Genomic DNA, 26,228 nt, shown 5'->3' on the forward strand with positions numbered 1-26,228 from the left:
CCCTCAGAGAGGGCGGCCGCTTCCCGCGCTCCCCTCAGGGCGGGCCGTCCCTCGGCCTCGCAGCTGCGGTGCCCCCAGCCCCGCTTCAGAGGGAGCCGAAAGCCCCAGACGAAAACCCCAGCGGCAGGTTCGGTCCGTCCCGCCCGAGTTCTCCTCAGAGTGGGCGTCTCGGGGGGGCGATGGCGGCTCCAGGAGGGCAGGACGCGGGGCCGCCGCCAGACCGGTTCCAGCCGCCGTCCTGGAGCGTTTGCTGGAGCTTTAAAGCACGACCCGGACAGGATTGGGGGGTCGAGGGGAAAAGAGGAGAGACCCGCTCGGACATCACGACAGCAACACACGCACAATGAAGAGCGGGGGCTTTTCTGGTGTTTTGTTTTTGTGTTTTTTTTTTTTCTTTTAAATCAGCTTTATTTTTCTAACTGTTATTTCAATTTCCCATAGCACCTTGGCAATGTCAAAAACAAATACAAATACATGTATTATCATTTTAACATTTAAAGCATGAACCTACTTTACACAAGTTTTGTTTTGGACAGGTGTGACAACAGGACTCTACCAGAACAGACAGGATAGAAGCCAGAGAGGTTGCTCTTTTCTCCTTTCACTGAAGCCCTACCACTTTGAAGAGAGATCGTAAATGCCAAGGGGAAGCTGGATTCATCCGGGAGGAACAAGATGTCTGTCGTAACTTGAGCTCAATATATTATCTGAATATTTTGTATTCTATAAAAATTAGAACAAAAACCATTTATGCACAGTCTGTTTACATTTGAAGTTGCATTTTTGGAAACAGTATCCATAACTGAAGCTCCATAAAAATAAACCTCTGGTTCTTAAATATAAAATTTTAAAGTTGTTACAGGTTAAGTTTGCAGATGGATTTTTTTTTTTCAGAAATAAGTTGCTTTAACTCCATTTCAAGTCCTCCCAACTGTACATTAAAAACAGACTCAATTAACCTCTTGAAGTGCCTATGCTAAAGGCACTGAAGAGAAGAGCCAACTAAAATACTACAACAAACCAAAATTATGTACCATCCTAAAGGAAGCTCGGACTATATGTAATATATACACACAAAGAAGAGCAAGATAAATCATTCAGATTAATGGCAACAATCTTATGTTTCAGAAGGAAATATCAAAATTAGAAACAAAAATTCTATTGCATATCTGTAGTAATCAAGGATTTACAAAAAAACTTATCAGAAGCAATTTCCCCCCGAAGTGCATTTCTGTTGCATCGTCTGTAATACAATGGCGCGTTTTACAAATTTAAAATATCATCTGTACATACCAGATATTCTACCCCAGGTGAACACTCACTCGGGGAACAGTAAAAATAGCGGACATTTTCAAGACAATTAAGCTGATATTGACAAAGTAGTAAGGCCATAGCTATTGAACTACAGTAAAGCATTGATTAAGTCACTTATTTGCTACTGATCTGCCACAGTATCATCTTTCTCTTCTGGTTAATAGAGTGGGTTACTTTTACTTTTTTTTCTTTTTTTTTTTTTCTTTTTTTTTTTTCAAACCTACTGCTAAAACTGCACCATCATACTGTGCCAGGCTAACTTTTTTTTTAGAAAAAAAAAAAACAAAAACAAAGATAGCAGGAATGTAAGATACTATAAAACTAACTTAATTTTAGAAATCAAAAGAAAAAACTTGTTGCACTTTTAATTTTACTATCACATGCAAAGAATTACTTCTCTCAACTCCCCAGCAGAAGCACAAGAGCGGCCCCATCTCTTCCGCGCACAGTAACCTGGAAAAGAGCTGAACTGGGGAAGCGCCACTTCTGCAGCCAACGAAAGCCAACAACTCTGAAAACAAGCCACAGCTCATAAAACTGAGAGTTACGCGTGATTTGCACCTTCTGGTATTTATTATCAGCAGAGTAGGAGAATTTGTCTTTACACCACGTGGTGAGCTACCGAGAAGGAGCCACGGCGACCTGTTCTGTCACTGCAAGCACACGCCAAGCACCGCCGCTGAGCCAGGGACGCTTGCCCCTCTGCTGAGAGCACGGTGCAGCTCACACGAAACCCGGGAGCTGCACCAGCAGCCAGCCTGGCTCCCCACAACCGCTCTGTCCTCATTTCCCCCAGTCTGTCAGAACAGGCCAACTGGGCCGGCGGGGACACCCCAGCTTGCCCGAGGCCGGCGTGGGGACGAGAACACAGCAGCTAGCCCACCTACCTTAGGGCTTGCCATGCAACACGAGTCCTGCAGGAGAACTCGCACACAAAACTATGGTTTTCACAGCCTTTAGATGGACTTGGTTATGTCCCCCCGCACACAAAAGATTAGAAGGAAAAAAACCCAAACCCACCATCATCGATGGCAGTGGGGGAGCGGGGAGAATGGAAATGCTCATGGTAAATCCCTGCACGCAGGTATTGAATAAATAATTGAGCGCACTAATCCGACAGGAGTTGGAATATGCTGGAAAAGCCAACGGGGTTACAGACTGAGCTGCACACACTGTACACGAGCCGTAATCTGCTGCTGGAAAACACGCACCCGGGACATCGAAAGCGTCCTTTCCACCGACAAGTTTTTCCCATCACCCTACAAGAACGGCCAACCTGCAGTTTGGTTTCCTTTTCCACATCTGACAAACGAAATTACATTTCACAAGGGTCAAAAAAACTCCACGTGATCCTTTCAGCACGACGAGGTTACTCCTCGCCCTGCACGGACAGCGGCCGCCTGCCTGGCCCGGGATCAGCGCTGCTGCCGCCCTCGCCGTGGGGGCCAGAGACCGATGTCTGCACAAGCCTCTTCCCAAACACCTTCCCCCGAACTGCTGCGGCACCACGGCACCCAGCGCTCGCTCGGCTGCGCGGTGCCGGCGCTCGCCTGTCCTAAACATCCGTGACCACCATGCAGGTGAGTTCTGTCCAGTTTGACGGCAGTAACTGTTCAGAGCCACTGAAACGACTAAAAATTCACTTTGCATTAATCGCATCTCAGACCTTTAAAAACTTGCCAACTTCTCTATCATCCCAACGAATGTAGCATTACCGAAATACAGGGAGAAGGGGTCTGTAAGCATCCCTAAACTGTAGATGTGATCAACGTTTTTTTTTTTTTACTAAATTTAAAAAAAAAAAAAAAGCCCTCCCAAACCCAGTACAGGTAGTTTAAAAGTGAATAACGATTTTGGTGTTTTTTATATATATATGTATATATATATAACATGCGTAGAAATGAACAGTTAACTGCATAAATACATTATCTTGTGTTATGAATCAAATCAAAGCAATCGCCAAGCTGAATAATAAGTTAGAGAAATGACAACTCTGGCTTTATATATATATTTATAAAAATAGATATGAGTGTTCTCAAAGCAGTTGATAGAGAATGCCTACCGAGTCAGAAGTCGCCAAGGGTTATCTGGCTAAGAAATCAGAAGATGAAAATTTTCACAGTTATTTTAACTGCCACTTACATTCATTCTAATGGCAACACTAGCATATATTACTAAGATGTTTACGGTATATATCACAACTGAGTTTTCCAGTGTTCACAACTCACGACTTTAAATTTGTACACTTGCTATTCACTAAAAAAAAAAAAAAAAAGAAAAAATAAAGGTGTGATTCTTACTGCTGGAAGCTACTTTTCCCTAACACTTTATACAGAACTTTGAACCCTGGCATGCTGATTTTGGCAGATTAACGCACTGAATTTTCCCATTTCGGTCATTATGGTAATTTAACTCAACCCCCTGCTAGGCCATAGTGTTGCGGATCGAGCCAGCGTACGGCCAGGCAAGATGCCACCTCTCGAGTAGCTTCCCCGAACGTGAGGGGTTTTCACGCCTCACCCTCCGTTCCACTTTAAACAGCTAAAAAAAGCCAGTTGCTACTACATCAGCTGTAAACAGCGAGTTCCCAGTACACTAAACCCTGGTTTCTAGTACACAGCACCCAACACCCTACTCCAGAACACAAAGGCAGGTCAGTGTACAGAAAACCCAGCCACATCTCTGACTTGCCAGCCATCCCAAGAGACATCGGTTTAACCCCGGTGGGGCACGCAGAACGCTGTGCCCACAGCTCCCATCTGCAAGGCAGAATTCCACACCTGCAACTGGAATTCCGGGCTCTTTACTGGTGAAGTCAACATCAAGTACCCATCAGTCCTACACTGGGCCTGCCTCAGGAAAACATACCAAGATAAATGCACAGAAGTCTGTAATAAAGAGATCAGAGAAAGTAACAAGCAAGGAAAAAAAAACAACCAACCAAACTCAAACCTAAGTTGCCCTCAAAAGGAGGCGAGAAAAAAGGGCAAATGAAAAATTCCAACATGCTCCCTTCTGCCTCCTCCCAATCACGTCTAGAAGACAATTTTTGCTGTCCATGTGCTCTGATCTACAATCCAGTATCCTGTAAAAATTATAGTTTAAAAAGCTTGCTGAATGAATTATTAGTAAGGTCAAGAGACTATACTTCAAGCTGGAAACACAAAGTTTACTACAGTAGTACATTCAGTTTTTATCATCAGTGACTAAGTCATGACAACAGTATCTGGCCGCACTCATTCCACTCACACTGACCAAGCACCTCAGCTGCAGACGTGCTCTGCAATGCAAGGCCATCAATGGCAGACACATCACCCGACAAGCCAAATGTTAAATAGGTTAAAAAAAGTTCTAATTTTACAGAAACGCTCATTTTTTCAAAAATAATATTCTCTTATCCTTTTCCTCCTACACCGAGGGACAGGTTAATTTGTCAATTCATATTCTTTCACTTTGTCAAAACGCTAGTTTCACAACCCCAAAACTGATTTCAAGCAGGAAACTCTCTGCAAATTAAAAACAAAAATACAAAAATTATAATCTCTATATTTATATTGATTGGAATCCTCCAGCATTTGTGAAATCACTTTTAGAGATGAATTTTGGGACCCTTCACAACTTCTCCACACAAGCCACGCTCCAGTTCAGTATTCCCCTTCACGAATACTTCTTTCTCACAGTCTCCTTTGCTGCTTATTAGTCCACAGCTCAAATTAAATAGAGAATAATTGGCTGGATAAGTGTTACTTTGGTGACCGGGGTGGCACGTACTGCTCCTTGCCGACGCGTCGCGGTGCTCCCTGAGGCGATGATCTGCGTCCAAACTGGCGCCTCTGTTCCCTGATTTTCCCAGCAGCTCCCCTGGGAGGCCCGTTGCCTCGGAACCCAGAATAATCCTTCATTCGACCTTCGACCTTGTCAGGAGCCTTCTCCGGAGCCTTCTCGGGGGTACCGTTTTCTTCATTTTTGGCAGGGGGAACTATGTTGGTGCGATGTTCCCTAAGAGGCTGAACAGGAACTGGAGGAGGCTCCTTTGGGGGCTTCTGGCAAACTTCGGCGTAGCTTAGCTTGCGTGGCTCCTTTGGGACCAAGGGAAGAGCAAGGTTTACACCCCAGAACAACCACGCCGCGCTCTTCCAGACCATCCCAGGCACCGTGTCGAGGCACGGCAGCAAGAGCCCACGCAGCGAGCGATGCCACCGCAGCCGCGGCACATCGTGCAAGAGGCGGTCCCAGGCGCCACCTCAGCACATCCAGGACAAAGCTCCCCGCCCGCTCCCTGCTCTGGGCCTTACCTGCACCAGCACAGCAGGAGCTGCGCTCGCATTAGCAGAAGGTGAAGCGGTGTTTGTCCTTGGCGGCTTTGCAGCACTGACAGGAGACACAGACACCGGCGGGGAAGCGTGGCTTGTGACATCCTTCTGGGCAGACACTTCTTCCGGTTTGCTGTCTGGCTGAACTGTGCTGCTAAATCAAGAACAATTTAACATTAAAACCTACTAACACAGAAATTAACGTTTGAGAAAGTATCTTCTTTCTTTGAGGTCAAAATGTGGTTTTTTGGAACAGATCGGTACAGCCATTACCACCGCGATTTGTTATTTCCATGTGGTGGCCTCTAGAGAAGCTGCCCACCACAGACTGAGAAGAAACAACAAACATCACCACCGCCTCGGTGGACACCAGCTAGAACATGCAAATTTTAACATTCTCGACTCAATCTGCATACCTCAACACCGCAGCCTCGGTCTGAGCGGGTGAACTCACACTCGCCGCAGGCGGTTGGACAGTGCTGTGCGTCTGTTCTTCCTGAGCAGGAGCCGGAGAGCTGGGCAGCAAATCTTTGCTGTCCTGTACAGAAAGCGTAAGTTGCAAAACACGGAGAGATCACAGACGCGCTTACACGGCTCCTCAGCGTGCCAGTTCAAGACAGCTGAGCAGCGGGGTATTGCCGAGGGCTGCTCAAGCCCTGGTTATAGCACTTCTCTTGGAGCGGCGCCTCTAGAGCGACCACCCCTTGTGTGGGCAGAGCAAGCCGCGGACAGGACGAGCAGTAACGCTCTGTCACCCAGATTATCCACGCTTAGTCCCACCAGCTCAAATAACAGACTCGTCTGGAACCAGCCCTGCCCTGCCCACAACCTGCTCCCACTTCAACAGCCAACACTCCTCCTTCACCCGCTTTATTCCAAAACAGCACTGAGCTCACAGCAGTGCAATTACAGAAGCTTCAGCTAAATACCCACAAAGAGCCAAGGCAATCCAGGAACCCGAAGACAGAACATGCACTATCGTATTAATGCACACGGTTAAGACGTTCGGGCTTAAAGCATTCTCGTGTGCAGCTCCAACGCAAACCGGTTCTTTAAGCAGGGGAGGCGGCAGCCGCGGCGCCGCGTCCGTGCCAGAGACACGAGCGGGTACCTTTTCTTTGCAGACGCCTTTAACGATATCGGACATCCTGCTCTCCAGCACAGGCTCTCCCAGTATTTTTGCTGTGCTGCCAGGCAAAGGTGGGAAATTTGATGCTAGCAAGTCAAACTTTGGTGTCTGAGTCTTTGTTTCTGCTGAAGGTTGAGGTCTCTAGCGAAGGAAAATACCCGTTAACAGAGGCAGAACACCCAGCATCCAAAGCACTGAGCAAGTGTCAGGGAATTTCCTAGAAACACCGAATCCCCGCACTGGAACCTGAGGATCTAAGGACTGGCCCACTCCTTCAATAAACGCAAACCAACACGCTGCACTTTGTGCAACCCCTCGCGATAAGGGAAGTGGCACTTACTGAAACCCGGTCATCTTCCCGTCTCCTCCGACCTCGGAAAACGTTCCTCCTTTAAAGGCAAAAAAAAGGCAGTAAGTGCACGGGTGCAGCTGAAGGGCGCACTCCTCCACCCAAAGGGGAGCCTGCGGCAGGGCATTTACAGCAGCCGACTGGTGTTTCTCAAGATACAGTTCTGGGATGTTCTCGACCTTCAGGAGGGGTCAAAGCTCTTACACTCTTGGAACAGTCAATACGGGAAACAATTTCTCTTTTCTCTCCCTAGGAGCATTGTGTCTGAGCAAGCACAGTGACAATTAGACTACAGTATTATAGAACAGTATCCTGTAACTTTATTGTGATAAACTTATTCACCTGATTTCTCACGTATCTGTCTTGGCCATGTATTTTTAAGTGTCTAACTCCTGAATTAGCACACAAAAGATAAAACCAGTTGATCTTAGAATATTTAGGAGCATCAAATTCCCCGAGGATTTGCTTATTATTTACAGCAATACAAACACCAGCTTTACTTCAGCAACTCTTTTAATTCTGGGGACAAATGACGCAGTTATTTTGAAATAAAGACACCTCACTACCTTAGTGATTCTGACAAACACCTTGCACTAACAGCTGTCCAGTCAAGCAGGGAGCATTCAGGCTCCCAGCTAAGTATTTATCAGGCCTGGTTTATCTAATGTCAGTTTGCTCCTCATCAGCCTTTACAGAAAAATACACTGTGTGGATGGTGGACGATCCCGGGCCCACCCAAGTCATTTGAACCCCCCCCACCCCGTCCCCGCGGCACTGCTGGGTGACAGCGAGAGGCAGCACACGCAGCTCTTTACCTGCCCCTGCCAATGCCGTAGTCGCCGTTCTGCTCCATCTGTGCGGTAGGAGAGTCCTTCTGGGAATACCCTTGGTCTTGGGGCCCGGTTAACGTGCTGTTATGTCGCTCCGTAACAAAATTCCTTGAGTTGGTTCTGTTCAGTGGTCCATCCCCCATTGGCACGGTACTGACGGCAGCTGGACCCTCCACAGAGTGTTCCGAGCTGTTGGATGATCGGAAGTGAGGCTTCACGCTGCAGGACAGAGAGCAGCAGCTGAGGAACCCAGAGCTCAAAGAACAAGGCACAAAACTACCACCAGCTACAGTTAATTCGTAGCTGACAAGAACGGAGGAGGTCAGTAAGTCTGGAACCGGATGGAGTCTGGGACTCCATCAGAGAAGTTGCCTCCTACACACATTTGTCGAGAACAAAGAAATTGTTCTTCCTTACCTCCATCTATTCCTTTTGTTACAGTTTTCTTGCAACCTCCTCTCCTGTCAAGTGTTGCCATTTGAAGAAAACCTTGAGATCACTGCCCCACAAACACCAAGAGAGGGAAAACCACCCCAAAAACATCAACTAACAAAAAAAGCGCCCAAAACCTCGAGGTGGCAGAAGAGCCAGAAGAACCCAAAAAGGGATTCTTCACTTGCCTGGGCCTGCAGCAGAGGCACGGAGTACTGGAGAAATAAGCCAAGCCTGAGGAACAAACTGATCTGGCAATAGGCAAAAAAAACTGAACTGAAACAAGAAGCCAGGAGCAGATGACGACCAAAGAGGCTAAAGAGAAGAGGGGAGATAAGGCCGGGGTAGCTGAGAGCCCACCTCCCCAAGAGCTCAAAAAGCCACAATCTTATTCTCACTGTCCCTCTTACCAAACTCGCACAACACTGACTCTGCAGTTTACAATACCCCAGACATTTTACCCAGTTATCGATTGTTCAGCATTAAAGCCGGATTTCCTTTGAACACAGCAGCAGCTGGGCACGCTCAGTGTTTCTGCACGTTAAGGCTCAAGGTCTTAAATGCAGAATTACCCAGAAAAACTCTGACCTACCATAAAATGGAAGAGTTTCTGGAGCAGCATTCAGGTGCCTTAGACTATTTTCCACTTCTGCACCTCGCTGTCTTTTCCACGCAGCACCAACCAGTTTCAGCAAGCGAGGCAAGGACCTTAAACTCTATCTTTTCTCCTCTGGTCGACCCTGCACATCTCATAATTTAAGGACGGAAGGAGGATTTTGCATGCTTACTGTTTTTAAACAATCTCATTAGAACAATCCATGCAATCAGAAGAAATCCTCCCACTGCCAGCCAAAGTATGATTCCTGTCTGGGAGGAGCGGTTCACTTGACTACATGATGGCTTAGAGAGTAATTGAGGAGCAGCCTGCAGCCTGAAAAAGGGTCCTTTCTTTCAACAGACCATAAATCACACAGCTTTGGCTTTCTCTAAGCTAAGGGAATATGGAAAGGCACGTGCTGGACACCACAGACCCTTGCCTAACAAGGAGGTAGTTTCCTTCCAGCTTCCAATAAACTTGTTCCCTCCCACTTGGCCAGAGAATTTAAGCTGGGAGGAAAAGAAACCAAAATAGGAGAATTCAGTGAATGGCAAATTATAATTTGTTAGCATCACATCAGAACAGCAGTACGCAGCGTGGCTGCAGCAGCAGCGGATTCCTCCCTCTGCTCGGCCGTTGTCCTGTCGTATTTTAAAAATCAACTCCACCACCCTCCGATGGACTTCACAGCCTTGCAATTCACAGCTGGAAGTTTTGCAGCATTTCACATGTAACCAGAAAGCAGAACAAAAATCACTTTTTAACAGCCCAATTTTGAGTGGTCAAATTAATCTGCTTTATGAAAGACATTTTAAGTTACCTTTTAGATAGCTGGACAGGAAAATACCAATTTAACCAATACTAGCACTGAGGATTTTCTGTTACAAAGGCTCAATCTTTCTTTCCCACAAGGATGTTGCAACAACTCAGGGCAAAATAAATATGATGGGCTTAAACAAATGTTTATCTACAGAGAAAAATCCAATACTTAACTATTAACTGCCTGTATGACAAAACAAATCAAGTTTAATGAGCCAGGACAGAAATCCAAAAGCAGCAGCCGGATGAACCTCTCCAAATAAACTCTTCTGCAGTTCAAGAGAAGATACGCTGAGCAAAGATCAATTCATTCTTCACAGCTTGAGGAAGCATTAAGAACCAGTTTTAAGGCCCCCACAAGGTGAAGCTTTCCATCAGCAAAGACCACAGGAGGAGCAGGAGGTGAGCTAACTAAATTCTTCCATTTTGTTCAATTTGTTCTTAAAATGGAAGAATCTCAAGTCATTATTCAGCCCTCAGATCTCATAATCTTACCCGTCATTGAGAAGGCCACAATCTTGTCTGGGCAGAAGAGCAAAGCAGAGAAGACAAGGAAAGATAAGGAAGAAAAAAAGCAGAGAGAAGGAGAGATGACGTGAGAGAGCAAGAAGAAGGAAAAGCATGAAGTGCAGGCTGCCCAGACAACCGACTGTTGGACCTGTTCTCTCTTAGCGCGATACTTGATCATCACGGGGCCAAACCTTCGAGGCTGTGCCGGTTACCGTAGCGGTCTGTTTGCAAAGGAATCCTGCTGAAGCCCAACTAGTGTCTGCTGCCAGAATATGAAGATTTATGACCACAAAACCAGAGCTTTGCACTAGCACAAAGGCTGAGCAAGATCGGCAGGGAAGATAAGACAACCGAGACAGACCAGCAGAACCTGCACACACCTGACCCTCAAGCTATAACTTCACTACGACTGAAGCTTTACAAACGAAAGTCTCAACACAACCAGAAGAGTCTTAAAAGCTTAAAGATTATACAGATGTGATCTACAAGGCAGCAGTGAACACGTGGGCATTTCAAGGTGTTAGTATTTAGGTACATACAGTTCTTGTACAGCTTCAGCATCCACACCTCTGAGAGGATCCACATACGTGAGAGTTTTACAGGCTTTAAGTTTGGGTACCATTAAAGCAAAAAAAACCCACCTTTATAAAAAGATCTGAGCTGGGAGCTGAGCAGCTGTAACTGGATCAGCTGCCCCATCTCCAAGCAGAGTCACACTACCAGTTTCACAGCCTGTATTAAGACTCTGCTGAGTCACCACAGACCAAATTCTGAAATTCGCCTTCTGCCAACAGCCACAAACCTCAACTGCATGGCAAAACCACTTCTGGTACTGGCAGTTGTCAACTGCTTTCTCAAACAATATAAAAAGCAATTCCCATGCTACCAGCCCGCATGCTGAATACAGTGAAAGAGCTTGCAAATAAAACAATTTCCACCCACACAAACAGATTACTACTCCATTGTATTTACAGAGCACTGTTCCAGCAAATACAAAGCTGCTTCCTCCTCCCCAGTGTTTGTATCTGAGCCGAGTCCTTACAGTTATCGGGAAAGGTGGGGATAAAGCAAATAAATTACAGTAACAGACTCCGCGTCAAGCAGGTTTAGCGTACAGCAGTCAGGGCATGCAAGTCACAGCTGCAGAAACTGAATGGCTCTCTGCAAGACTAATCACACAACAGGAAAAGCTTACGTTTGTGCTGCAGGAGTTTATAATCTGCGTATAACAAACATAATTAGAAGTATTACCTTAAGAGGAAGCTATTTATTTGTCTGCAGAAATTCCTCTGAGGCTTTTACAGGAGATACCTTTGCGCTCTCCACCGCACATGTCCATTATTTTAGGATCTTAAGCTGCCACCTCGATTTTAATTTTATTTTATAAATCAAGTTGAAAAACATCATACATATCTGACAAACAAAGTGAGTAACCTAGTCCCATCAGAAGGCGCTGCATTTCACAAGGAACACTTCAGGGTCTCAATACTGTAAGTTCCCAGAGAGCAAACAACTGACAGAGCTATCTTACCGATTTCTATGGAATGGGCGACCTATACTCAAAGAAGCAGCATTTGTTTTATATGATCCTGGTGTATTAAAGCCATTCACAAATCCACCGTTAGGAAAGGGGGCCTGCAACAGACAGAACAGTCTCAATGGCTGAACTAAAAAGAAAAACGTTTGCAGTTTTATGAGATCAGCTTCAGCAGTTATTCATCCAGCCTGTTTGTACTTCTGCACTGGGCTACTGCACCTGGCACGCCGTGAACTCACACAAACCCCACCAGGTTCCCAGGCTGCACATCTACTTTGGCATCAGAGCTCTCCTGTTCCTGGAAGAGCTACAAAGAGCTACAAAGCTCTTCCAGGAAGATTAGCTGCTGGGTAACGGAATTTCACACCAAAATTTCTTGAAATAAGCAGCAGCCGACGGTGAGACGTACAGCCTCTCCGGCAGCCTTGCTTTATCAGGTCCATGACATAACAAAGTATCATAAAACAGAGCGACCCGACCAGGAAACCTGCGCATTCTACAGCTGAAAAGCCCACTAACCCTGTGGATTTGTCAACCAAATTATTCCTGATGTTTTGGGCCACCTCCCCTCGTTTCCATCAGCTGTTACTCACCAGTGGTGTTTCAAAGTAAGGTGCAGGATTTGGAGACCATGTCTGAGGCACAATGCTGTAAATAGAGTACTGCTGAGGACTATATACAGGCTGCATAAACAGTGGTGAGGCAAACTGTGCTTGTGTTTGAACTGGCTGAGTATAGACACTGGAATCCACTACCCGGTAACCATTCTTAGCAAAAAATGTGTTGATGGCTTTTATCCTTGCCTGCAAGACATTGAATCGCATCATGCACATTAGCTGGGAGAAAAGCAGAAGCAGAACATGAAATCTTTCTTGCCTACTGAAATTATAACAAAAGGGCTGTGAGGAGGAAGGAGGTCAACTACTGCTTAAAAACGAAAACTCTGATAGATGTCAATCCAGATCACACCCTTACAGCGCGCTCAAGGGAAGGACACACACGCTGCCTCAGCTAGAGAATCGGCCAAGTTTAAGATAACCCCTGCTCCCTACAGCCGTGACTGCACGGGAAGATGCTCAGGGGCTGGAGCACCTCCCCGGTGAGGCCAGGCTGGGCGAGCTGGGGTTGTTCAGCCCGGACAGGAGAAGGCTCTGGGGAGACCTCAGAGCGGCCTTCAGTGCTGAAAGGGGGGTACAGGAAAGGCGGCGGGGCCTGGATGAAGGGCAATGGTTTCACACTCAAAGAGGGCAGGTTTGGGTTCGACGTAAGGAAGGTAATTCTTTACGGTAAGGGGGGTGAGGCACTGGCACAGGTTGCCCAGACGAGCTGCGGATGCCCCAGCCCCGGTGTCGTCCATGGCCAGGTTGGACGGGGCTCTGGGCAACCCGCTCTAGTGGAAGGTGTCCCTGCCCGTGGCAGGGTGGGAACCTCGACCGTCTTTACGGTCCCTTCCAACCCAAACCATCCCATGACTGTATGAACCGTCCAGGCTCCAATTTTGACCGTTCCCCTCACGGTACACACAGCTTGCTTCAGCCTTATTTGCAGAGCAGCTAACTCAGGCTAGAGACTCATGATGGCAGGAGTTCCTCTCCTGAGTTCTGCAGACCCAGATTCTGGGGAAAGTGGAGAAGGGAAGACGAAACAGGAATGTATTTCACACCTCATGGGAAGCAGCGCTGAGAATAACCAGCAGCCACTGAACTGTCACTTTTCAAAGCTACCCGTGACCTCATTCCAGTTAACAACCTACGGAGCAAGTGTTACAAACCATCCCACTGCTAATTCCTCAGTCGTGTCCCCCCCATAAATGCACACCAGCATCCAAACACAAACAATACATAACTCCATTCCAACAGAAACCTCATAGAAAGCAGCCTTACCATTACTGGCTTGCCCTGAAAGGTTTTCACTTCTTCCCTTAAGTATTTAAACGCCTGCAGATACAAGAGAGATTATCATCAGAATTATCTTGATAAAATCGTACTTCCTAAAGGACATTACATGATTTAAGATGAACGTGTAACGATGTACTTCCCTGTTAGCCCAGATAAATTCATTAACACTTCAAATTCAGGATACTAGATGCCAGTTATGGCTGGAGAGCACTGAGGCAAGAGGCAGACAAGGGAATTAAAACCCTCAAAACTCTCTGCTTTTTTCTCTATTAACTAGAATTTGCCAATAACCTCTTAAAATAACAGAAGGGGGATCAGTAAATAAACATTTCATTTAGCTACAGGAAGCACGTGTGCAACTCTCTTGAGCAGAGGAAGCATGGAAAACAGAACCGAGATGTCGTTAACAAGCGAAGGCAGCCTTACCTGTTGTGCATCTGTATCTGACTGGAATGTAACGTACCAGTTGTTGTTGTGAGCAAACTCACAGCTTATCACTTTGGGGCAGTTTTCATTTTTGAAAAGAGCCTTAACCTCCTAGGGGAGAGAAGAAGTCAGCAGCTCAGCTGTAAATTGAACACTAAACCAACCAACCAAAGTTCACACTCCAGCTCCTCAGCTGCAACTTTCCCTTGACCAGGAATGTTCTTTTATTCCCTTGACGGGCCTCCCAGACACCAAACCATCCTCTGCCTGTTCCTGAACCCAAGAACACCAGTCCTGCCTACTGAGCTCCCCACGTGAAAAGCACCAGGCCCATTTAGTAAGAAAATCAAGATCAGCGGAGAACTGGCGATATTTCTACACAAAAGCGGTTGCAAAAACATGGCTTTAGATCAGAAGAGTCATCTAGACAAGAGTGATTCTAAGAAATATTTCTAAATCAAGGCAACCTGACAGCTTTGCAATGATCAGATTTTAAAGAGACAGCAAAGCAGTTGCTCAGCGTTTGCCCTGAAAGAACTAATTCAGAATGCTAGTAGGCAAACAACTTTAAAAAAACAAAGAACTAAATCATTCTGTTAGCCAAATATCAGTAGGAATTTTATTATCCTCCCTCCTCTGAACATAATGAGCTCAGCTCACGCTGGGTCACAATGAATGAGAAATGTTTAGCAACATTTCGTGCTGCCAAAACAACCGTCTGACTTCAAGTAAAGTTACTGCTGTGACAAAACTTCAGCCCGAATTCCCAGCTATGCCCTGGACTGATTTTATTTTTGGAGCTGAAGAGACTAGTTCGAACTTCCTTCCAGAAAAGCCTAGCTAGCTCCATCTTTGGTGGAAAAACATTGACTTCAGAGCATTTTAATACATTAGTAAATAATCGGAAGTGACAATAACGATAATGAATTTTTGCTTTCACTTTTGTGCAATACAAGCAGGCAGAAAAAATGACTTGTGTGGTTTACAAGAAAAATATCTGTGCTCAACCAAATTAAATACCAGTTGACCCTTTAAACAATGCTTCCTGTTGCTGTTTGAAGCACTGTTGAAGACACCTTCCATAAACATCAACGAGCTTCTATTTCTTTCTTTTCTATTTATTTACCTCTATAGGTGTTGTTTCAGGGATCTCACGGAGAATGATAATACATCGTTTGTGGTTTGGTCTAACTTTCTCCCCTCTCTCGTCCACTTGTACCATCGGAGAAGCTGAAATTTAAATAGAAAAGTTGGCTTAATACTGGACATGGTGCACTGCAAACCACCTCAGTGGTACTGGACTCCACCCTCCAACTTGTAACCAAGGGCTGCGATGGGCTGCCCAAGAAACCAGACGTCCTGAACTGGGGGTAAAGGGCTGTTCTGCCAGCGGTGTCTGTTAGACCTTCAGGACATTTTAGCTGTCTGTCTGTTGCCTCCATCCACAGCTCAGACACCCAAAATGCTCAGCCCCACATTCAATTCTCTCCCAGATCGAATTTTAATAGCTTTTTCAAGCTCCTAGTAAACTTCTGCACTGAGTCAGAAGACTGCTTTTACTCCCAGCGTAAGACTTTCACTGCTCACAACACCTTAGAGCAGCATCTTACTGGGGCAGATTCAGGCAGATTATTATAAAGCGTAACTAGAATTCAGGAGTCTGGAACAGCCACTTATTCACACATCTCTGCAGAAGGAGGTTCCCGTCACCATTTACCAGAACAATATGCCATAACCACCTCAGGGACTAACACACTTCTCCAAAGCAAGGAAGGATCCTTTGTTCTACTATCACAGACACCAAACACCCCAGACTTACATCTCAAAACTTCAAGAATAAGGTCCATATCAGTCGTCAGCTTCTTAATACCTTCCATGTTGGCAATTGTCCATATTGGAACAAACTGATCACTGTCCATTTGAGACATCAAGTAGAGATCCTTTGACAGATTCTCACTAAAAAGACAGAAGTTCAGTATTTTATAAGAATCCTGAACTTTCCTTACAGAAGCCTCAAAACAGCAGGATAACTGCAGGCTTAAATATTCACCAATACACAACTAACTCTAGCCAAAACGTACTCAGATTTTCTCTCCTGGGGAAAGTCCTAGCAGATCAACACAAAGCAGAGTAAGATAATGTAAAAACTTAATGAAAGTTGGTGCTCTGCATGTTAGTCAGCAAAAAGGATCTCACCAAAGAGACCTCTTCTGGTAACACACAGCTAAATTATCTCACCGCCTTATAGCGGTGAAGCCATATTCACTCCTCGTTAAAGGACGGGCAGGACCAAGACAGCTGAGAGGTACCACAGGGTTTCTACAGCATTTTAGCAAATCTTGTTTCACATGGCAACCAACTCTCTCATTCAGGGTTAACATGTTTATGAAGATTGATAGCACGTATGAAGCCAAAAAAGGGAAAAATTTGTCAAGGATTTTACAAAGGGTTCACACAAAGTTGAATTAACTGTACTGTACCGTACCGTGAAAAGCAGAATTCAAGTTGCTTTTTCAAACATTCTCTAATGTCTTCTGTGGACACAGTGGAGCTGCCCTCACCTGAAAGTCACCACATTCACCATCAGATCTCAGGTTCATGGCCAGAACACAACGCCAGAAAACATTTCATTGTACAACAAAAGAACAAATCCTCTGGGGTGGGACCAAGAGGAAAAGGTCAGCCGAGATGTGCCCAAGGACCACCACGCTGCACGTTCCCCCAGCGACCGCGATCCCTCAGCGTTCACCTACTTGGCCAAGCGCGACGGCTGGATCTGCTTGAACACGCCCGGAACACGTCCGAGCTCCTGCTCAGTCACACCAGAACTGCAGCAGGCTTTGGAGCGTTACAGCCACTGACAGCACACCCCGACTTGAATACTCACCAGACACTTCATAGATTTGGTATCCAAGATCTTCGGTTGCCAGGACAATCCCATTTGCAGATGCTTCATCAACCCCTGTGCCATTTCTTGTGGCTTCACAAGATGGGGGATACATCACTTCATACTGCTTGCAGCTGTCCTCTGAAATCTCTATGTTACCTGGCAAGAGAACACATCATCAACAGAAAACCTACTACAAGCTTCAGAGTATTTTCCATTTGAAAAATTTTGGCTCCCAACACTAAAACAAATACTTAAGAACGCTGTAACTGAAAGTGCCCAGGCTTGGTCTATGTTTCTTAGCATCCACTTTGTACTGGATAGCACTTTCTGCCTCTCCCGTTTCAGAAAGACCTTCTGGTTTGCACTAGGGCCTCAGGGCTAAGGAAATAATAGGATTGGGAAATTGTAAGATCCCCAAAAGTGGCAGAGGATCTGAAAAACAGACTTCCCACCTGAAATTTAAAGCATCTAAACGAGGTTCCTGAAAACCAAGCTCTAAAATAGCTTACGTCACTCCAACGCATTACAGCATTCTTATTTATATAAAGGACTCGGGAGCATCTAGTGGCATTATAAAACAGTGGAATGACATGGAAATTGGCCAATCTCTTGTTCAAGGCACCTCAGCTTAGTCTTCACCACAGCTGCTTGAGACAGAAACAAGAGCAATTTCAGTTTAATCCAACGGTCAGGCAAAGGAGATTGTTCTGAAAACATCAACTGCTCTGCTGAATCTTTTCCACATTAATGATGAATCCACTGAAAACACACTTTGAGAAGAGATACTGCTCTCACTTCTTAAATTAGAAATTGCTTAAAACCAAGAACATCGTAATTGGAAAAACTGCCTTTCATTTTCCAGCAGCACAACCCCGCCGCGATTGCTTCGTATTGTTATGAAGAGACAAACGAGTTTCTCTCAGCCAATGCACAAACTCAGCACTCGCTCCTCACTTCTGCTGACTTACCAGAAACTTTTGACAGGGCCACACAAACTGAATCCTCCCGTCTTTATCCCTAACTTGTCCTAAACCTTTTTCCAGGGAACCTTCTGCTTCCTAATTCACAGGCCTCTGCCGTATTCCGAGTAGCCTCGGCTACACAACTGGCTTCGTATCAAGTCTAAGTCAAACCAGACGAGTTAAACCGCTTGAATATTTAGTTCTGGGCGACAGGACTGACCATGTGGTAAGGATGGAGAACGGGGACTGAAGCGGGACAGGGACTGCGCGACAGGAGCTCGCACAGCTGCTTTGTGGGTTCTGCTCCAGCACTAACGCTATGTCTGACCGTTCTCAGCAGCACCTCAGTGACCTACCAGGATCGCAGGCGGCCCTCAGACCTTATCTTCCTGTTCACAGGGCATACTAAAGTGCAGCAATGGCGAACGAGACAAGTCATGAATCCATTTCCACACGTTTAGCATCTTGTTTCCCTCTTAGCGCGTTACTCAGTCATCACCGGGCCCCTCGGATCCTGTCGCCTGCTGCAGCAGTCTGTCCTGGACCCCTCCTGAAGCCCCAAACCAGAGCCCACTGCTCAGACCTATAGATCTATACACTGCTTCCTGCATTTCATACGTGTTGCTGCATCAGCAGCGACAAGAGCAGGAGGTTGCTCCTCACTGCCGAACTCTGAGAGAACCCTCAGCGCTACCTCGCGAGGGACACGTCACGGCTAGTGCTTAAACACGGGCCCGCGACATCTCACCCTCGGCGTGTGTCCCTTGGGCGGCCGCGGTGTCCTGCCACGAGTGCTCAGCGCCATTTGTGGGTGGCACAGCCTCGCCACTCCCTTGGGGTACTTCTTGCCACACTTTTGCATTAGGGTTTAAGCCAGCACCTTTCGACGTCACCTGCTGAAGAGACCAGAACACTTTTATGAGGAAAAAGAACCCAAAGAGGCGTTAGAAGTCAAGCCAGACAATACAGGTGAATTTAGTGATTTTCTATAGTTCCACATCTCAAGTCTCTAACCGACTATTAAGCACCTATGTGATTTTTCATTAAGCGAAACAGGAAAATCCTTGGTATTTTCCAAGTACTTCATTTCTACCTCCATTAGAAGTGTTGCCTTCAACCTCTCTTTATTGACATCCGACAACATCAGCGGAGGAAGCGGCTAGCCGTCAAGGGTCTGGTAACTCATAAGCTTTTAAAGACTTGACTGCCATAACGCTCCAGTCCCCTTTCACCAGAAAGGGAAATTTTCCCTCCTCCAGACCCCTTCCTAGAAAGGAAGGTAAAAAAAAAACATATGTCAAGGAGAAGAAACTAAGGACTTGCTGAATTAGCGACATCTGTGGTAGCCAAGCATCACCTACGCTATGCCAAGACTCCTCACGCACTTACCTGAGCGCTACCCGACTGCCCCGTGAGCTTACCTACATCTTACACCCATCAACGCTCGCTAATCACTTCCTTCAGCCTGTAACCCAGGAGATGAACGTTTTTGAAGCAGCAAGACAAACATACACAGCATCGCAGCCTGCTGGGAGGGGGGAACAGGAGCGTCTCCCTTCGAGACTGGGCAACAAGGACCATAATTAGAGTAAGAGGGTAAACAATGAGCCAGACAAGAGCAAGGCTGGATTCCAACCTGGAACCTGACACAGACCAACACTCCTTTCTACAGCAAGAGATGGCGCCTCCCAAAGTCCCTTTCCGAGAGCCCCTCGGAAGCCCAAAGGCATTTGGGCAAGGAGTCCGATAATCCAGCAACAGTGCAGAGGATGAGCACTGTCATGGCTTTCACTCCACCATGGTAAAACTAAGTCCTTCTGCGAGGACAAGAAATCTGTGCTTTTGCAAAAATTCTCCTCCCCAGAGCACCTAACACCCTACACGCAACTAATACAGTTTCCTTCGGACACTGAACGACAGTCCGCTCCGCTCCCGTCATTCGCTTGAATTTAAAAGGCGAAAGACATTAACCCTAGCTCGTATCTCAAAAATTCACACATAAGGAAGTCCGACATTTGAGAGGCCGGCCTCCTGGATTCTAAAATTAAGGAGTGGCTTGCTACCAGGCACAAACATAAAGTAAAAGGATAAGGAAGCAGTTGCAATAGCTTTAGAGATAATTCCCCTGCCAAGGTCACACCTAGTTCCAGAGCTATTTGTTGCAAGGACAAGCCCAAATTCAGTAACAAAAAGCCTCCAAACACTGGGAACGTTCAAGATAACCACGAGAGGAGGAGAAACAAAGACCACAACTTTAGCAAGACCCTCTCTGGGATTCAAAATCCCCCACGCACAACTGATTTAATCCACACAGCAATGGAGTTTTCCCCCTTTCGTTAATCTTCGCAGAAGAGCTGGAAACAGAAAGAAGAAATAGAAATAGTCCAGCGTGAAAGGACACACGTACATTTCCCTTCTCAGCTTTCAGAGTAGTTGTTCTCCAACGAAATAACCTTAGAAGAAAGACCCAGTGACCTGTGGCACCGACATACTCGCTCTCTTGATGTAGCTCAGCAAGTCCAAAGCTTCGCTCTGCTCAACTGCTGGTGGCTCCGGTGAGGCCGCGCACCTGTCAGCGGGCTGAAACCCAGCACACCCCATTCCCTTGCATTTACTTTTCATCAAAGCAAAAAAAAGACAAGAGATGTCCAGGGGATGACTCATTATTTTATAAAAATAAACACTGCCTCACTACCTTACGTCTTTGAGGTTAGCACTTAGCTCAGGCTGAAACTAATTTTAAGAAATAAGCACGACAAAAGTGAAACTGAAACACTTCAGGGAGATTCACTACACTTGTGGAGGTGACCAGAAGCAAAAAGCAACGCTGAGCACGGCAGAGGATGTTACTCATCACTCCAGCAAACACCGAAAGCCACACGTGGTAACACGAAGCTCAGAACTCCCAGGCCCAATGAGAAGAGCTACAAAACTAAAGAGATTTGGGCTGGCCAAGTGATGGCTGCACCCAGCAACACAGCGGCTGAACCACACACCTGCAACGGGGCCCGGGCCACTTCCTCTTTGCTCTAGAAACACGCGACGACACGTAACGCAACACTGCGAGACCCAGCCCCGACGTCACGCATCTCAACAGCCAGACCCCGCGGACCCCAAGAGGGTGACAAGTCCCCAGTTCACACGAGCGTTCTGACAATCCGGCGTGCTGCGCTCCGGGAGCGGCGCCGCTCCGCTCTGGCCAGTGGCTCTCCTGAAGAGAAGGCCAAAACGTCAACTCTTGCTTGTTTAACTGAGGCCAACAAACCCTGAGCCCGTCTGATTGGCTGCGGAACAATCCTCCCAGCTGCTATCGGGAACTTTCATGACGAGGTTAAAGCTTTACAGAGTTACAAAGGTTGGGAACACTCGCTGGTATCCACGAGCTGACAAAGCTGTCCTCCTCAGCAGAGCTGCCCTCTGGTTTACGTTACTTTTGGCAAACGTGGATCAAAGATTCTCCTCAAGCTATCCTCAAAACTGACTATCGAAGCACCCACCTCATTTTGAAAGCACTGCAAAGAATGTTTTTCTTATTGTAACCGTCTAAAGTACATTTATCAGATTCAATTAAGCCCACAAAAATGAAAGTGCCCCGTTTCTTTTTAAAGCATTGTATTTTAATATTTTCAATAATATTTCATATTTTCAATAATTATCCTGCAACCAAAATCCTTGTGACAGACTTCCCAGAGCGCACTGACTCTCTAAACGGGAATCTAAGTGAAAAAATCTAGAAGAGAATTTAATAAAACCGGCGAAGTGAGAACCTAAACATTTTCCAGAAGTGGAAATGTAAGCAGAGAGAAAAAAACCCTGAAGGTCAGCAAAGCTACGGAGGTTGGCAGAGAGAAGCCTTGTGCTGGCCGGGGGACGTGACAGGTAGGGAAATACGCATCTGCGCTGGACTCGGACACCCGTCACCTTCTCAGAGCTTATCCAGGCTGTGCAAGAAACCAAGGAAAGAAAGAGGGAAAGGTGGTGTCAAACCAGAAGGCGCACGCAGACCTCCTTGGAGCCGACTGCGGGGTGTCACGTAACAACAGCTCGGTGCTCCGGACGTCCCGGGTAATTCTCAACACACACATTAACTTTAATGGTCACCAGAGTTGCTTCCCCTGAACGCAGCGCGGTTGTTTCATCAGCCCCAGAGCCAGGGCTGCTCCCGTCCCTCGGTGCCGAACGAAGCTGGTACCAGCCTCACGCGTGTCAGTGGTGTCCGTCACAGGGTAAACAGGGACAAGCTGGGGGGTTGGACAAGCTGGGGGGTTTGCCACCCAGAGGGGAGCAGGGACCTCACCTGCTAAAAAAAAAAGAGAGCCAGCAACGCTCAGTCCCGCTTTTCCAGCGAGGAAGCATCGCTGGCAACAATTAGGGCAGCATTTCACTCACCTGAAATGCAGATTTCAGTTTTTTCCAATAAATTACTAATGCACTGAATTAGGGGCACGTACCAAACTGACCAAAGCCCCAAGCAGGCACAGCAAGCCGTTACTAACCACACTTCTCACGTTTAATAATATTCTCAACGCACATTAATTATTGATTGTGAACAGCATGCTGGTCCTGGCTGCGAGTGAAAAAACCAAGACCTACACTGAGCACTAACACGTGAAAACCAGCACGAGCTTCCACCCTCCCCTCACTGCAGCGAGAGTCTTGAGCTAAAAGATATCAACGGAAAGCGGGATTGCACCGTGCCCCTGTGAACGAATCAATCCGCAGTCACCACGTGCACACTTCAGTTCGGGCTCAGCTACAACGCTGACAGCTCAAGCGAGTCGGCTCGTCATCCCTAAAGCTTCAGGGCCTCTAACCCAACCCAGTTCCGAATGTTATTTTTCAGGCAACCCCAAAGATCCCGACACAAAAGCTACTGTCTGCTTCTAAACATCTGACCGCAGCGTTTCAGAACACCTGGTCAAGAGCTCAAGTTCCCCGTCCTGGCAGTGAAAAGGCACCTTCAGAAAGTCCAGACTGTCCTCCGGAACTCAAAATTAAACATTATTGATGCTTCCTGAACGAAGATCACAGAAACTAACTCACAACACTACCAGGGGAAAAGAGGAGACCAAACAGAGCAACCAACGGCAGGTTTGCGCTCTGAAGGGATTCGCCGAGCGCCCAGCCACGCGCTGCCTGGCTTCGCAGCCTCCCGCTTCGCTTCAGCTCCCATCCACGCAACCGCTCCGTGTCACCGCTGCGGGCTCCAGGCCCTGCCTCGCGCGCCCGCCGCTCCGAGGGGCCACCTCTGTCTCGCAAGCTCAGCTCCGCTTGGCCTCGGAGGAGGGTGGCTGCTCGCAGCTCCTGGCTGCAGCCCCCGTTACCTCCAGCGGCTCCTCTGCAGGTTACGTGCTGTAAAACCAAATTCTTCAGACCTGTCATTCTGCGTCCGTAACATCTTTCTTTCCTCTCAGTGCAAGGCAACGAACAATCTGTTCAGAACTGAGGCAATCAGCTTAAGGAAGAGACGATGTTTCCCAAACCTTTTTTATTTAGAGGTTCTTAACCGTGGAACGTATGTTGGTGTTCACGTAAAACACCAGCCCACCCCCCCGAACAGAGCACACCACTACCAACCGACTGGCTTCCCTCAGTCAGCCCTGAATTAACCCACCAGCTGTTTCCTTCGTACACGTTCTGGGCAAAACTTACTGCAAAGTTTAAAGCAGCAGCGCAATTGCCTGCGATTGTCCGGCAAACGCTGAAACCGCCTCACCGAACGCCGTCAAACGCCGTCAATACGCGAAGCACCGGCACGGGCAGCGGCTGCGGACCCAGGCCCCGGCCAACTCGCTGCCCACCGCCCCCGCCCCCGCGGGAAGCGTCCGTGTGGCGCAGCGAGGGACACACCGACACGTCCGCCCCCCTCCCGCGCCCTCCCCGGGTGACCTCCACGTCCGGGGACGGGCTGACCGCGCTCGCAGCCGGGCTCCTCGCCCCCCCCCGCCCCGCCACGGCTCCCGGCCCGCCGCGCTCAGAAACGGCAGGGCCGCTCCGCCGGCCGACGCTTCTCCCCGCGCTGCCACGAATCCCCCTCCCCGCCGCCAACCCCCGGTATTTCACCAACGTATTGAGCGCAGACGCCGCGCCCGGGCCGCGCCGCCGCTCCCAGCGCGCCCGGGCCCAACCGAAAGCGCCGGCGTGCAGTCCCGCGGCGCGGCCGTGTGCTACCGAGGGGCGCCGGGCCGGGCCCGCCCCGCCGGTGCCAGAGCCCGCTCCGCTTCCCGCCTCCCCCCCCCCGCCACCGGCCGCAGGAGGCCCCGCGAGTCCCGTCTGCCGCCGAGCGGGGTTTCCGCGGCGGCTCCGGCCGCTTCAGGGCCCGCACCGCGCGTAACCTTCACGGCAGGCCGCGGTGCGGCGGCTCCCCCGGAAGGTCACCGCGGTGTCTTTCACAACCCCCCCCCCTCCCCGCCGCCCCCACGCGGAGGCCCCGGCACCGGCGGAACCTTCCAGAGCGCCGAGCCCCCCCGCGCCCGCCGGGCCCGCGGCCGCCGCCCCCGGATTTGCTGTGTCAGCCCCGTCCCCTCCCCCCCGGCGCGGCGCGGCCGGCGGCGCGGAGCGGCGTGCGCGGCCTCCCGCCACATGGCCCGGCCCCGCGCCGCCCCGCCGCGCCTCACCTCCACGAACAGCAGCATCCTGCCGCCCGCGCCCAGGCCGGCGGGCCCGCGATCCGCGCCGCGCTCCCCGCTGCCCGGCGGCGGCCGCGCCAGCGCCAGCGATAAGGACACTCGGGCTCCGCCTCCGGCTCCTGCCGCCAGGGCCCGGCCCCCTCCCTCCCTCCGCCGCCCACCGCCTCTTCCGGGGCACGCCAAGCGCTTCCGGGGCATGGGCGGCGCCGGGCCGGCCCATTCGCTACGGCGAGGGAGGGGGCGGTAAGGGGGGGGGAACCACTCCGCTAGGGGGCGCGCGGGCTGCACCACCGCGCGGGGGGGAGCCGGCGGCCCCCCCCCCCCCCCCCCCGCGGGCGGGAGTGGGCTGCCCCGCCCGGCCGCAGCGCCGGCGGGGGAAAGGGTCGGAGCGGGACCATTGAAATTTCTGGCGTTTGGGGTTTCTTTTGGTTTTTTAAACTACAGAACCCAAAATACTTTTTCTTTTTTATCTCCCACAAACCGCAGGCGGATGCCCCGCCCGCAGTACAGCCCGCCGCCCCCCCGCGCCAGCCCCGCCTCCGCCCCCAGCGCGGTTTTTCCCCGATTTCTCCTCTTTTCGGCCCTGCCCCCGGCAGCCCGCAGGGGTCACTGCTGAACAGGCCAAGGCCGCCCTGCCCCGCCGCCCTCCCGCACCTCCCACCGCCCTGCCCTCGCCCCGGCTCTGCCCCCGGGCAGGGGCCGCGACATGTGCCCGGGGGAGCCGAGCAGGCGAGGCGAGGCCCGGGCCGGTTCCCGAGGTCGAGCCCCTCTGCAGGCACCTCCAGGGGTCCGTCCCCCTCGGTCACAGCGCGCCTTTCGCCCCCAACTTGCTTATAGACCGTACGGCCGCTGTGCCCTGGGAAGGCGGCCACGGCCAGGGAAGGGTCCGGGGGCGGCTGCCAGGGCTTCCACCGGTGGGAACAGGTGGGAGAGACTGGGAAGAGGAGCCTTAGCTCCGGGGACAGACAGCCCAGGACGCAGGATTTCCTCCAGACAGCGCTGAGGCAGAAAGGGCAGAAGGGCACCACGGTGTCTTTGTAAGGCTCGTCCATGCCATCAGGTCATCCCCGTGGGAAGGACTCAGCTGAGCCCACTGGAGCCCGAGTCGTTTATTCTGCGCATCCACATTTAATATTCACGTTGCAGAGGCGGCACATTGGAGATGAGGGTATCAGACGGACAGAGAAAGGGCCGAATCTCACCTACCGAAAGCCCCAAACAGAGAATCCTGCTCACGTCTGCCTCAGCTCGCTGGTGTCACGCAGACCCACGGAGGGGATTCCTGCAAGGGAAAACCCCACATTGGAACTGGTTTGGTTTAGAGTAACAGGGAAAGATCCACAAAACTTATTACAGTGCATTTTGGAGAACCAGGGCTGTTCTGGGGATTTCAGGGGATCAAGAAGTTCTCTGTTAAAGAATTCATTCATTCCGTAGTGGGTTTGATTTGGGTGAAGGGCAGTTTTCAGCCCCGGGGGTCGCTGTCTGCAGGATGTGGCTGTGGATCCCTCTGCCGCCTGCCCCGCCAGGGAACCAGGCCCCGCTTAACACCATTACTGCAATTACAGCCTGGCAAATCGGGGGCGTTTTGG

General features: G+C 49.2%; 1 protein-coding gene across 3 annotated transcripts; it reads right to left on the reverse strand.

Moving 5' to 3' along the window:
• Positions 1-4,984: 4,984 nt before the first annotated feature.
• Positions 4,985-24,642, reverse strand: LARP4 (La ribonucleoprotein 4). 3 transcript variants are annotated; one of them, XM_086478602.1, is made up of 16 exons: positions 24,625-24,642; positions 18,756-18,900; positions 17,043-17,201; positions 16,641-16,716; positions 15,975-16,111; positions 15,282-15,385; positions 14,156-14,266; positions 13,715-13,768; positions 12,425-12,634; positions 11,826-11,929; positions 7,921-8,154; positions 7,097-7,145; positions 6,739-6,897; positions 6,044-6,165; positions 5,610-5,781; positions 4,985-5,393 (listed from the first exon to the last, which is right to left on the reverse strand). In XM_086478602.1, the coding sequence occupies exons 1-16, from the start codon at positions 24,640-24,642 to the stop codon at positions 5,058-5,060; spliced, it is 2,190 nt and encodes a 729-aa protein (XP_086334728.1). In that variant the 3' UTR covers positions 4,985-5,057. The 3 variants fall into 3 exon arrangements, with proteins under 3 accessions (XP_086334728.1, XP_086334727.1, XP_086334726.1); XM_086478601.1 differs by having other exon boundaries at positions 5,610-5,778; positions 18,756-18,903; XM_086478600.1 differs by lacking the exon at positions 24,625-24,642 and adding an exon at positions 19,101-19,151 and having other exon boundaries at positions 5,610-5,778; positions 18,756-18,903.
• Positions 24,643-26,228: the final 1,586 nt, after the last annotated feature.

This window comes from Leptosomus discolor, chromosome 27 (genome assembly GCF_034619465.1).
Source record: "Leptosomus discolor isolate bLepDis1 chromosome 27, bLepDis1.hap2, whole genome shotgun sequence".
Taxonomy (NCBI): Eukaryota; Metazoa; Chordata; class Aves; order Leptosomiformes; family Leptosomidae; genus Leptosomus; species Leptosomus discolor.